The 14951-nt window shown below is 33.6% G+C and overlaps 1 protein-coding gene across 1 annotated transcript; it reads left to right on the top strand.

Moving 5' to 3' along the window:
• The first annotated feature begins 293 nt into the window (after nucleotides 1-293).
• Nucleotides 294-9875, top strand: LOC100366723 (kielin/chordin-like protein). Its single transcript, XM_085506227.1, has 9 exons — nucleotides 294-387; nucleotides 2809-3093; nucleotides 3574-3594; nucleotides 3762-3776; nucleotides 5271-5285; nucleotides 7173-7187; nucleotides 7610-7842; nucleotides 8201-8499; nucleotides 9665-9875. The coding sequence occupies exons 1-9, from the start codon at nucleotides 330-332 to the stop codon at nucleotides 9672-9674; spliced, it is 951 nt and encodes a 316-aa protein (XP_085362353.1). The 5' UTR covers nucleotides 294-329; the 3' UTR covers nucleotides 9675-9875.
• Nucleotides 9876-14951: the final 5076 nt, after the last annotated feature.

Below are 14951 nucleotides of genomic sequence, written 5' to 3'. Positions count from 1 at the left end.
TTGAAAAGTCTAGGCTCGGGCTCTGACATTTCAAATGTGTGTAGCCAAAATAAAAAATCTTGTTTCTGATCGTCGCGGAATTTGTAATTATATCTTAAATGGCGACAGCGAGGTACTAGAGAATCATGGCTTATTCTGATACCAGATTAGTGTACATATGTATATTTATCAAATCATATGTATTTATCTTATTTTACGCTCACCAGTTGTCACTTCCTAATTTGAAATTTAAGATTAATCTCACAAAGCTGCTACACATACGTGGTCGTATATGTACGCGTACGCACAGTACATTATTTCTGTACACGATTTCATCTTCCACTGCAATCATGGATGGACGTTCAACACTTATTGTGGCTTTCTTGATGTGTTACATTGCTGACTCAAGTATGTATCTCTTACACTGATTACTATGTATTGATTAATTCATCAACAAATATGTGCTTTATATGGAAGTGCTAAGTGCGACATTTTACAAAGATGTAAGATTGTAGTTACTAAATCTGTCAAAACTAATCGTTTTGCTGTGCTGTTCGTATGAAACTAAAGGCAGAGTATAATCGTTAAACAAATGTCACTGTCTTCGTTACCAAATGTACTCCAGTATGAATGGTGTTTTTTTGTTTATTAAATTTGTAAGATAAATAGTTACATAACACTACTAGATAAAGGTAATGAAATACCAACATGAAATAACACATAGTTTGCTCACTATGTTTGATGTATACTCGTATAACATTATAACCTAGACAGTAAAATATCCAGAAAAATATCCATACAATTTTTTGAAATTAAATAGTCAAGCTTTTTTAGATGTCGTACCCCGGCTTTAAAAGCAGAAGATGGCAGATTCTTTTTAATCTTATTGGAGTAAATATATTTATTTTTGAATAATATGATTTTGTATATATGAAATCTCCCAAAACAATTATCTTACTGAAAGTGTCTGGAACATATAGTTGCATATAGTTACTTTCAGTTCAATCGAGCGAACAACAGTTGACGTGAAACACTACATATTACATAGAAACTAGGTATACATTTAGCAGTGAATAGTTGACGTAGAGTTATATGAAAAGAAGTAGTCTACCAGCTTAATACAACATGTTTTTACAGATTACATAGTTACGTAATTAATTGTTTATTGGAAAATACACAAAGACTATGTTAAAGTGAATACTCAACTATTTAGTTTCATCATGACTTCTGGAAAAACTATATCTATATTAGATATTAACTGCAGCAGCAAAATTAAACGTGCAGCTGAATAATTCCCTATATATTGAAAGGACACTATTTATTATTTGACCAACACTGTGCATTTAAGGCTATGCATTTAGTAAACTCCTGTTCAGAAACAGAAAATACAAAATCTCGACACTTGTGCGCATATCATAGTGATGCAACTTATTAAAGAATTGTTCTGGTCGCGTTTGTCCAGGTAAAATCAAGTTCATGTATATAGTATTAAAGAATAAATACAATCGTATGCAGAAAATAGTATTTTTCATCAACTGAGAGTTAAGCGACAAGACATGGCAATTTGTCGTATTCTCGGGGCGGACATCCGGGAATTTTCACCGCATTGTAACCATCACGGTGAAAACAAAGGTCGAAAACTCTCAGAAAAAAATACTTTAGGATGGTTGTTGAGACTCCCCTGAACAGTGTAACAAAATTACCCCTGCGTGTGTAACGCATATAAATTTGATTGTTCGGGATTACTTTAAAATTGAGTTCTTGTTGTTTTCTCGAATTTTCACCGGCTCTTCGCTCAGCGTTCGGCGTTCCTCATCAACGCGCTCAGAGCCCATAGAAATCCATGGTACAGTGGTGCGCGTCTTAACAACGTGGAACGTTTAGTGACGTAGCTCCGCCCCGAGGATATATATACATGTCGCAAATGTGGTGGTTTGTTGTATTTATAAGTTGAAATAAATACAAAGGTGGTCAAATCTTTGAAAGCAAATTAACTAATGTACGTAGTACTAATATTGGTGTAGTCGAGTCCCGGATCGAGTCTCATTTCCGTTCAATTAACTGTCGGTGTTAAAGAACTGTGTTTACACACAATTGGAATATAACAATGAACAACACTAAAACACAGTATTCATTTCAAATAACTAAAGGTGGATTTCTGACTCGTACTCTTTGCATTGACGTTTCAAATTTACGAACACGTTTTTTTATATTGTCCTTGAAGCCGCTATGTGGTAATGAACAACTCATGAGGAACTATGTAAATGTGTGTGAAGATTGGACAAGCACATTCTGTTATGGCGCATCTACGCCACGGGATATTGATTGACAGCAGTTAGCAGCGGTGCGTCGGTTTAACGGTTCATGTTTTTTATTCGACAACATCTCAGCTTTACGAGATTTGTAACAAAATAATTCCCTTTGTTTACAAGCTTTTGTATACTCTACTTGGGCCTTTAAGAAATTACATGAGAATTGCTTTATCAGTTCTAATAATACCAGTGGATTGTTGATGTTGATAAGTACCCTAATAAAGAGTGAGACTACAAAGCATACAGGTATCGGGGAGCGTAAAATGTTGTTTGAATACCATCAGAAGAACTGGAAACTCTATTTTTTGTTCAAAAATTACATTTTTTGATGACTTTATATCTTTAATATGAACATATAATATATACGCAATTAAATAATTGAGGTTACATTTACAGATAAATTTCAGTATCTATTTCAGTAACTTACACTATTCAATGGACACATTGTTGTTATTATTGCTCGAGGCAGAAAACTCGATGACACGGTCATATTCATTTTTTGTAATATCAATTGCAGGTGCCGCTGACTTTACATTTGACGCTGACTGGAACACATGTGAAAATAAAACTATAGAAGTGGTGTTTACGAAGGAACTTGGTCAAACAGTCATAGTAGATTATGAAATCCTTGAAGCTCCAGCAGAACCCCCAGGTAGCTTAACAATAGGAATTGGAGGAGGACCCACTTCGAATGGTTTAAGTGCATTTCGTAGCGAATATGATCCAACAAAAGATTATATTATATATTATAGAGAACATAATGCTCCGGGTGCACCCATACAGTTTGTTATTGTAACTAAATGTGAGTATTATTAATTTATATTAGCGACAGTGTTAATCTTTGTTTCGCTAATATTTGATCAAAACTCTATTTAAGCGCGGTAGTCGTCGCGCTGCGCATGTGTGACATTTGTGTTGATAGACATTGGTTTTCCCAGAATCCAATGCGCTCTTCAAATGGAAATCACAAGTTTGAGGTTTGACCTGGGCGCGACTTGCACTGGTTACCGCCGGTGACTCCTTGATACCTTCGAATAACATGAAAATTACCTAATTAAAACTTGGAAACGTCTCAGTTCGAGGTGTTCAGTCTCCTATTATAACCAGATTTCAATCACAAACGACATATAAAAAAGTAGTTAATTTCCCTGCTTAAAATATATGTATGTGTACTTCACATGCACCATTGTCTTAATTATTAACTTTGACACACTGATTTGATAATTCGCATATAATAATGTCACATTGTTTAATAGTGTTTGTAACTTTTATATTAAAACAGGCACCACCCCTCCACCACCAAGTAAGTAACGTATCTTCTATTCGCGTTTCAAAAAGAGATTTACGTGTATTAATATAACATATATACCCTGGCTTAATATTATACATATACCCTATTCCTAGCCGTAGAAATCGTGATATTTATATTTTGCAAAATAATAAACTTTACACTTTCTTTTTCTACGATAGCTGATGCGACAACAGGTAAGACATATTCGCTGAATTACTTTTTTGTGATGTTCAACATTCTATATGTACACAGTTTATTTTATTTTATTATTAAATTCGTGTAATTAACATTACAGATCACATACAATAGCTGCAATGCCACCTTTGACAATATTGCAGCTTTCTGAGATAACATAACATAGTATTGTTATATTTTAGTACACCAAGGATATATAATTTCAACAACATTAATTTAAATTCATGTGCTGTCAAAACCCTCAGTATAAGTCGTAAATATGAATTTATTTTTTATGCAACAAACCTGTTATTTGACGTTAATTAGTAAAATAATTATAATTATAAGCATAAAATGAATATGTTGCACCTTATTAATTTCGTTATAAGACTTTCGGTTGTTGCAAAAATGGAGTGTAAAGTTCAAACTCCAGTCCAAGGTATAGGCGAAGGCACATAACATTTGCAGTAGAGGTTATCCTTCGCCTGCATTTGATAGGAAACAGCCAACATTTTTAGAAATGATTCCTCATGGATAAGGCTACGTTTTTTTTTATTTTGTTAATAATTCCGCATTAATAATTGCAAAAAGGGTTATTTGAGATTTTATATGCAATTTTCAGAAGAGGTTGTTGCTCTTGACTTAAAACTAAAATCGAATAATTAGATTTTATGTATGTGAATCTGGTTGCCATGGAAACAATATTAATTATTCTTTATTCGGGACGGGTTGTTTTTGATACAAGGATGGCCCAGTGGTATCTAGATCCGGTTGATATAAGACAAACTATTTACAATTTGGTAGTAGTATCACTATAATGATGGGCACTTTGCAGCTGTGTTGAAGGTTTGCAATCTCAGAAGGCCTTTTTAATTCTGCACATGCATTTTTATCGGTCGCCTATAGGAGATAACTTTGTGTTTTCGAGAATGTTACTGCAATTGTGACCAACGATGAAATGATGAAATACTCATTTGTGTCCCAGTTTATCTTTTCAATTAATTCAACCATGACGAATCGAAAAAAAACTGTAGGCAGCATGGTCCACTAAAAAAATCACGATAAAGCAAATTTGAGAATCGTATGTAGATTCAATGAGCAACTCATTATAACTATAATTCACTTCGTACAACCCAGATTTAGCATTTATCTAAAGTATGTGGCAACGAATATACTGCTGCAGACAATGTTTGCAGTGTTGCAAGAAGGGGGTGACACTTTTTTGAGAATACTTGTCATTCGGTAAAGTTTTTTTTTCACTCCAAAGCAATAAAAAATACAGATCTGCAGTTTATATAAAATATTACATTTTTTGTACAGCGTCGAAATGAAAAAAAGGGTAGTGACTAATGTTTTTTATTTAGTTCTCATTACAAAAACATTCATTGGAAAATAAGTTTAAAATATGTGACTTGTAACATACTTGAATTGTGCAATATAGATGACAACAAAATTACTCCTAGGCGTGGCAATTTGCATAATAATAAACTTTAAACTTTCTTTTCCTACGATAGGCGCAACGCCAACAGGTAAGATATATTCATTGAATTGCTTCTTTGTGTTCTATTAATATGTATCGTAGACAATTTATTTGGGAAATTTGATAATTCGCATATTATAATGTTACCATTGTTTAATTTGTTACAAACAGTAATTACCCAGTAAGTAATACATTTTCTATTCATGTTTCAAACCCAGGATTATATGTATCAATATTATATATAGATATTCCGGTTTAACACTGCGTTTAACACTGCCATAAAGACTTTCCTTTTCGACATTGTGAAATTCCTTCGTTTTTATAAAGAGGATACAGTTTTTTTAACAAGTAAAATCATATTTATTAAAGTTATTGTTTATACATGAGTTGTTTGAAACACTACATAATTTGTAATTTCATTCAGCTTCTTTCAATCATAATTCAAGACAAATAAAAGTAAAAATATAAAGAATATATCAATTTCTTTTCTGTAATATTTGTGTGTAATCGGTAATTATTTATTGGTGCATAGGGAATGCATTTCCTTATGAATTATTCTTAATTAAAAAAAAATAATTAACCTTCAAAAAACGAAAGAATTCTTCAATGTCGAAAACGGAAAGTTTTTATCGTACTGTTTATATTGTTTTTTGTATCTTTGGTACTCAACCCCGATCGATTAACCGAAAAACACTAAGCAGCATCAGTTACAAGTTACAATTTACAGTTAAAATTCTTCAATTACCTGTTTTTATTTTGTTATATGAAATTCAACATTCTAAATGTACACAATTGAATTGATTTGTTTATTGAATTAGTGTAATTAGTATTACAGAACACATACAATAGATGCAATGCCTCCTATCCATAGTAGCTTTCAAACTTAGTGCTGTTAATTTATAATTCAGCATAGTACAGCAAGGATATACATTTTCAATAACGTTAATTTGAATCATATGCTGTCAAATCCCTCAGTGCAAGTTGTAATTATGAATTTATTTTTAAGCAACAAAACTCTTATTTGAAGATAAGTAATGAAAAAATATTAGTGAAAATTTAATATATTGCACCTTGTTAATTCCGTTATAAGAATTTTGGTTGTTGAAGTGATGGGGTGTGAAATTTAATTTAAACTCTCATTCAAGCAAGGAACGAATGCTTATAAAATTTGCAGTAATGTCTATCCTTCACACCAACCAAGATCTACATTTGATTACAATGGAAACAACCAACATTTTTAGAAATGCTTCCTCATGGATAAGCTACGGATTTTTTTGAAACATTATTAATTATACTTTATTTGGAACGGAATGATTTAATACAAGGAACATCCAGTTATAACAACATTTAGTTATTATAAGAAAAACTATTGGGTAGTAGTGTTACTAAGGATGGACACTGAGGGCCTTTTTGATTCTGCACATTTAACTTTGTACTGGTCAAAATATTTTCAACAGTGCTTACATGAGATAACTTTGTGTTTTCAATTAGATATTTGCATTTTTGACCACCAACGATTAATCATATGATGAAATACTTTTTGTCCTGGCATAATTTTGCAATAAATTCACAAACACGAAGACTTAAAATGATCTATCGTACATGGGTTCAATGACCCATTTAAAAAATATAACTATAATTCACTTCATAGAACCTCGATTTAGCAATTATCAAAGTATGTGGCAAGGAATTAACTTACTATATATATATATATATATATATATATATATATATATATATATATATATATATATATATATATATATATATATATATATATATATATATATATATATATATATATATATATATAGTATTTCTATATAGATGAAAACGTTATTAGACTGAGATCTACTCATAGACGTATATAGGAATTATATGGTGATATGTATATTTTTTATATTAATAAAATTTACACTTTCTTTTTCTACAATAGACCCAACGCCGACAGGTGAGATATATTATTCGATGAATTAATACATTGTGTTGTTGTTGTTTTATAAAACATCACTGCATGACAGATAAATGCTTAATTCTGAACACCGTGCTATCTTTTCTTCATGTGCTTGTACTCGTATATGTTAAATACTGGCTGTGTGCGTCACTGACTGTGTGCGTCGTTAACTGTGTGCGTCACTGGCTGCGTGCGTCATTGACTGTGTGTGTTAGTGTCTGTGTGTCACTGACTGTGTGTGTCACTGGCTGTGTGCGTCACTGACTGTGTGCGTCACTGACACTGACACTGACACGTCCCTGTGCATCATAAATCAAATTCGAACGAATTTATAAATTGGTGTCGTAATTAGAAAGAATATATCACATTCACTAAAAAAACAATAAGAATAAAATATATATGACATGTTGTTTTTACAGGCAATGCCCTAAGAGATCCTCACATGACAACGTTCGACGGCGTAAGATACAATTTCCAAGGTCTGTGTACATATGTTCTCACTCAGGACTGTAGTGACATCCACAAACCATCATTTCAAGTGACTGCTGATTTCCGTGAGAAACGTTCAAAACCACTAACTCGTATTAATGCTGTCAATGTTAATGTTGATGGGATGCAGTTACTACGAATACTACAGAATAATAGTTTTCTTGTAAGTCGTTACATATTGGAGTTCATGCCTTGGTGTCAGTAATTTAGATGTTAATGTCAATATCTGATTGAATGATGTAAACCCTTATTATTTCGGGGCATTGTATCTTGCATGCGTAGTAAAGTTGAGTTTGTTGTATAGCGAACCTTTGCGTTATTATTTTCCAAGCTTTCCCCTTTCTTGTCTAGCATTGGAAATCTAGTCAATACTTGCACCTTGATCAGAATGGAATGGAATGAAATATCTAAATGTTACTGTGTTAAAAGCTGTATACAATTATATGAGAGACGTTTTTTAATGATGTATGAGGTATGTTGTATATGCATTTTATTGTTAATTGTTACTTTATATACTGTAGATACAAGATCAACTCTTCACCAATTCATCTGCTGTAATTGGTAATGGACAGGGAACTGTGAAGGTAGAAGACGAACACGTGTACGTAAAACTGGATAGTCCCGCTCTATCTCTGGTTTGGACAAAAGAGACCCATGGTATCAATATAGCTTTGAATGGTCCTAATATGCGAGGCAATGTATGTGGTCTACTAGGAAACGCTAATGGTGATCCTGAGGATGACCTAATGAAATCTGATGGAGTTATTGTGACTAAAGATGATATATACGAATTTGGAGATAGTTGGATGGTCCCTGGAAGGTGAGAATTATAATTCTATCACTATATCAATTTCAATATCAAGTTTTTGCTTTGTCATTACAATATACTACTTTCCATATTTGGTCATTTAATGTATAGATGCAGGTTCGTGAGTGTCCGGAACCCTAAAATATAGTGCTAAACACCAAACACTGTTACATTATTGAGTAAAATGAAAACACTGCATATCTATTTCAACCTTGTCCGTTGAATGGGTAGATTATTTTTTGGCATAGAAAAATCAGCATAAAATCCTGAAACAAGGCAATAATATATTATCCAACCTTAGGCTAAAAAGTCCTAGTAAGTCATGTTTCTCTAATAATACTATATGTACTGTGCTCTATATGCCCCCATAGAATATTATACCTTGAATTCAGTAAAGATAACATATCTAAGCAGAATTTGGAAAGACAACTACTACGTGAAGTGTTCCTCAATTAATGCCATATGCCGTTTTAATCTCAATATCCCATATAAAATATATATCATGAAATGAGTTCCTAAATAATGATGTAGTAATATATTTGGACGAAATAAAAAGCTAGCCCGATTTGAAATTTGAATCTTGGCGTTTATTACTAACACTTGGTTCTCATTATCAACAGTATACATGTGTTCATTCTGTTATCTTGATTCTATTACTAAAATGTTTTATTTCAGTCACATTTCACGCCAGATTTTTAAAAATTCATTTGCTAGTTACACAAAAAATGAATTTCGTTGACATATTGATTGATAAGTTTACAAAGTTTTAAGATTTTAACTGAATTTAATGAATATCGTGAAATATACATATACATTTACCAAGATCCACGAAATGATTATTATAATATCCAATTTTGAATAAAATTGTATAAAAACTGTTATTGTTACCACATATATGGGATGCAAACTTAATATAAGTTAATATATAAGGCCGCGATTGCCCCCAAATCTGAACATATTACCGTGTGTTTTCCTTTTTTTATTTTGCGCCGACATGCTGTATGTTAGGTAATAAAAAGGAGCATAAAAAATACGTCTTTCAAATAATTAATAACATTCGTTTTCAAAACTTATGATTTTTAGTCACTATAATGTCATCTTAATATTCCTAGAAGTGTCAGTATTAATGCATGTAACGTAATACCTTGTAATGTTTCCTTTCTTTTAATTTTTACAGCTGTGAATAAAAAAAACGATCACGGCGTGGCGGGGAATGGTATAACATTATTAAATTACTGGTAGTGGGAGCTTGCTATTACTAAACGTGGATTAAACGTGGATTGATTGGTCAATAACACAGGAATAGATAGTTTACCTGGTTCTTATCTGTGTTTGGTAAAATAAAGGGCACAATATAAAAGTTAATAAAGTAGAGCACTGCAAATTGATATTGTTGCTTCAATGTGTGTGTTTGTATACCCAGACGCAGTAGGAACATTATCAATCAAATACTACAAAACATAATCTGTCATTTACCCTTCCTGTATAATAGACTATTCTCTTTGCCAGTAACCTGTTTTAAATAATTTGATGCTCCGCTTATCAAAGACCTTCAACTTCAGTTTACATTAGCAGGGCCCCGTATATTCTTATAACAAGGGTGGAACTCTCGACAAGCGTGGTCAGAATTTGTGGCTTTCAAAAATCGTAGTTTATTTTTTTGTGATTTGTGTATCAATGCAAGAATATAAGACGAGTTTCCTCTTTTAAAATCAGTCAGATTGTTAGAGTACTGTAGTACAGCTGTAAGTCGGAAGATGTATCTTCGATTTGTCTGCATGTTTACTGCATTGCAAATGTCACAAGAAAAAACATTCTCTCTAGATGAATTGTTGTTGTTGGGAGAACAAGAGCGTCAAACAACATTTGGTTTCCGGGTACAGATGTTTGGAAATAGTTGATGAATTTCTTTACCGATCCGCCCAAGTTGGACTATCGATTCCCCATTGTCATTTTCCATTAGACATGGTGAAAGTCAATTCGTTACCCCCCAAAATATAAACACAATGTCAGAAAACTAGAACCATTGGATATCAACGGAAGGCGTTCTAGTAACCTATGTTGGTAATGTTCTGGGGCTGAATTCGATCGTGTGTTGTCTTCTTAGTCGTCATGACTGGTGTAATCTTCAACATTTAATTTCTCTCTCTCTTTCTCTCTCCCTCTCTCCCTCCCCCTCCCCCTCCCCCTCCCCCTCCCCCTCCCCCCTCCCCCCTCCCCTCCCCCTCCCTGCTGAGGTAACCCTTCGCTGCACTGTCTCTCGTTACTAAGATTACTAACTCTATTACAAAACGTCAAAAAACTACGGCGTGGCAGTGTTACCATGCGATCAGCCAATCGCTGCAGTCGACGGCATGATCACGTGATTACCAGGGATACGCCTCTCTGTTACAGCATTGCAAAACGGTAACTAATAAACAATCTATTAATCGAACTCCTGTCATATATGCTTATAATCTTCAAACTGAACTCGCAAGTCCTTAATCTAAACAAAGTCGCTATCATAATACATTACTCCTCTGGCAATTAAGACGGGAAAAGGCTAAAACGATAGAAACTACTAGGTTACATATAATCCTGTCAATCATGAACAAAAGCTTGCGATCATCAAACAATACATATATAGGCGCACCACACTCTAATTTCAAAAAGACATTAAAAAACGTTACAAAGGTGCTCTCAACTCAAATCAACTCAAAAAGTGTCAGAAGTATTCCGAAACAACACGTACAAATCGATTATTCTGAACATCAATACTCTTAAAACGTCGATAAATATGTACATCGAAAACTCTGAAAACTCTGAAAACTCTTTGGGGCATTACTCTCCCCATCATATTCCTTACTCTTAACCGCATTAAAACACCATAAAACTTCACAAAACTTAAAACACTGTGTTGCAAATACTTGTCCACTGAAACGTGCTTAAATCGTTATAAAGGACCTCGCACGTCACTAAATATCAGTTCAAAACAAAGATCTGAGCGCTCACACACATACAATTCAATATCACAAAAAAACGTTCAAAAAAACGACAATAGAAAGCAAGAAATACGTTACATTACTGAGCAAAAGAGCCGGGATTCTGAAAAAGAGTTCACCGTCTTTGAGTTACAATGTTCCTTATGGTTCTCTACACAATACACAAATAGCTAAAGTTCTGATCAAAGTCTAAGCGTCTCTTCTCTTTTTGTCGCGTTAGTTCGGGTCGTTCTTTATCATCTTGCTTCTGATGTCATCCGCTACACAAGTCCTATTCGCTACTCGTCCTTTCTAAGGGGTTCCGAAATCTTCATCTCTTCAGCATTGTTCATCAGTGCCATACTGTTAACGGCGTTAGTCGTCAAGCGAGGTTTCGTTTCTGCCATCGAGCTGTTAGTTTGGTTCACAAGATGAGCATGAGCCTAAATGATGACAGATATAACACAGCCATTCACTAGTAATCAGCTAAATAAGTTGGTCACCAGATACAGGAAAACTAATTCATAACAATACCATTATTATTTCATTGTGTTTACTTTATTTTATCATTATTGTGAAATTATTATACCATATCATTTCATTGTTTTATCGTTTTTACATTATTTCTACATTATTGTGTAATTCTTTCGCCATTATTGTTTCATTATTTTATCATTATTGTGAATTTCTTTCACCATTGTTATTTCATTATTCTTTTGTTATTTTATCATTAATAGATAAACAACCCCCTAAGCTAGCACCAAAGTGATTATCACCTTCAGATGAGTTTAAATGCAATATTTATTTTCCTTTGATTATTTCATCAACAAAATAGGAAATAACCCATAAAATGAAAGACACAAATAAAGGAGGCCCAAAGGGTCTACCCTGTCATGGCCGCTGGCTGGAGAGAACGTGTCCATTTGAGCTCTGATACAGACTCTGATAGCCTCAGAGATGCTTGCAATTATTTAAGAAAATCAGTTGCAATTCAAGAAGCACCATATGCATCTCACGGGGATGTCCATCGTGACAGAGATAGGTCGCAGTCGCAAGCTACACAGTTGTTTGCGACGGCGTCACTACGTGATGATGCGCGTACTGCGTCCAGTGTGTCTCTGTCATTAGATCTGGGCAGAACCATCAGAGATGAAATAAGAAGAACTTTTGGAAGATGTCGCTATGGGGAAGTTTCCCGGTCATCTTCAAGCACGAGAAGATGTCGTGCAGTTCGTCATGGTCAGGGCGACAACAACGTGTCTCATCCAACATGGTCACATGTATGGATAGCCCGAGCTTCTACTGATCAGCATTGGTCGCCAGGTCCAGATTATTTACCAAAGCAGGATTGGGGGAAAGTAAATTACACATGCCTATTGGACTGATAGTGCTGAAGTTCTTAATTTTTTGGTTGAAGCATGTCCAAGATTAGAATTTGCTGGTGGATTTAAAATATGCAAAGTGTTACGAGGTTCGAGATCACTCACTGTAATGACTTGCCCTCTAGATGGGTACTCTCAGGAATATATTGCGTTTGTAGCAAGTCAATGACAGACTGTGCCAAGTCACTAGCCATGTTGCATATTGCATTGGGGGATACGGAAGTCTACTTGCTTTGATGATAACAATAATGGTATAACAATTACACAATAACGTTATAATAATGTAAACACAATGAAATAATGAAACAATAATGGTATAATAATTACACAATAACGTAATAATAATGTAAACACACTGAAATATTAAAACAATAATGGTATAATAATTACACAATAACGTAATAATAATGTAAACACAATGAAAAAATGAAACAATAATGGTTAAATAATTTCACAGTAATGATAAAATAAAGTAAACACAATGAGATAATAAAATAATAATGGTATAAAAAATTACACAATAATGATAAAATAATTTAATTATAAAATAATGATTAAATAAAATAATCATGAAGAAATAATTATAAAATATTTAATGTTGGCACTAATCTCACGCCATACACTAACGTTTACCAACTAAACATTATAAATAAAGGTTATTAATAAGCAGAGCATGCCATCCAACAAACTGTGAAAGGTATTGGCAAGGAAACTAGTCCAGAATGAATAGACACAGAAGGCATAGATAAAATCCAAGCAATAATACCCAACTATAATCCAAACAATCAATGTCAAAAGGCAATATTTACAAATCCGAGAAAACACAGGGGACACACAAACAAAACAAACAACACACTGTCAAATCGGTGAGGGAAATACATGGACCTCAAGGCACAAGCCAAGAGGTGATGTCAGGTGTTTCGAAAAGAGTGAGAACATCTTGCTCCACGTGTGGCACCCGCCATATATCTCTCTGAGCCACAATCGTGAATTTTAGGTCGTCCTCGTGCAAGACAATTGACATCCAGAAACTTTCTAATAGTTATTTCCTCACCTTCTGTGGTATAGCTGAAGAAATGCAGCCTTCAACCTCTGCAGAAAGCATTCGATTATCAAATTGCACACACATATTTCCTGGACGAGAGGGATAAAGAAAATAAATGGCTTTGGCCTGTCTTTGGGTTAATAGGGTTGGTTTTAGCACTTGTGGAGTTGGTTTGGTTGTACAGTTTCGCTTGTAATCAGAGATCACGGGATATCGCAAATATGTCTGTACCTAGATGGCGCACTTACATCAACATACAGATTGATACAAATCATCTTCATGCAAGTGGAAGCCTGCCTATTGTTTAACCGGATCGTTGATTATGACTTGTAGATATTGTGTCACATTTGTGTTTGCCAATAAAGATTATTTAAAAAAAAACATAATATTAATGGTAAAAATGAACAATCTAGTTTGTTTCTTCGTGACAATTCCAAATGGTCCTGCATGTAAAAACACTTATATAAATCATATCTAAGCATTCAGTGAACTCAAAGAATCGGTTATAAAGCAAACAATAAATAATTATCAGTGTGTCAGACACTCATTAATAATACAAGGCAATAGAAACAATTAACAACCGTGTGTATTGCAAATTCTATAAAATTATGTAATTTAGTCAAATTTAATATGTATATCTAGAGGAGGAGGTATATAATATCTATAATTTACAACTTTACATACAGTTGAATCTACATTAGATTAATAACGCGATAAATAAATCTATTCCATATTAAATATAGAAATATTACATTTTGTGTAAATAGAAGAACTTATTGGCGGAACATTACATTGCTCTGCTGAAAGTATGACGCAACAGAGTCTTGATTAGTTCAAATGCTGCACAAAGAGTTTTGAATTTGCAGTGGGAAAAGAATTAATAAAAACCAAAAAATCACTATCCAAAAAAAAAAAGAATAAGGTTTTGGTATCATATACATGGCTTTTCAGTATGAATAGGTCTATTGCATCATCTTATGTGATTGATATACTACAACATAGATGATGTTGATGACAATGTCTGTTGCAATGTCAGATCCAGAACTTCTACTTTTCTTCGAGTTTTCAGTCAAACAA

This window comes from Saccoglossus kowalevskii, chromosome 12 (genome assembly GCF_978046115.1).
Source record: "Saccoglossus kowalevskii chromosome 12, keSacKowa6.1, whole genome shotgun sequence".
Lineage (NCBI taxonomy): Eukaryota > Metazoa > Hemichordata > Enteropneusta > Harrimaniidae > Saccoglossus > Saccoglossus kowalevskii.
The sequence above is the reverse complement of the archived record's forward strand: the minus strand, read 5'-3'. Positions and strand labels throughout refer to the sequence as shown.

Bases quoted from the DNA above. Each gene is read 5' to 3' on its own strand.
- LOC100366723 (XM_085506227.1), top strand. From the start codon at position 330: ATGGATGGACGTTCAACACTTATTGTGGCTTTCTTGATGTGTTACATT. The intron at 388-2,808 runs GTATGTATCTCT...TATCAATTGCAG, and splicing joins GTGTTACATTGCTGACTCAA to GTGCCGCTGACTTTACATTT. The intron at 3,094-3,573 runs GTGAGTATTATT...ATATTAAAACAG, and splicing joins GTTTGTTATTGTAACTAAAT to GCACCACCCCTCCACCACCA.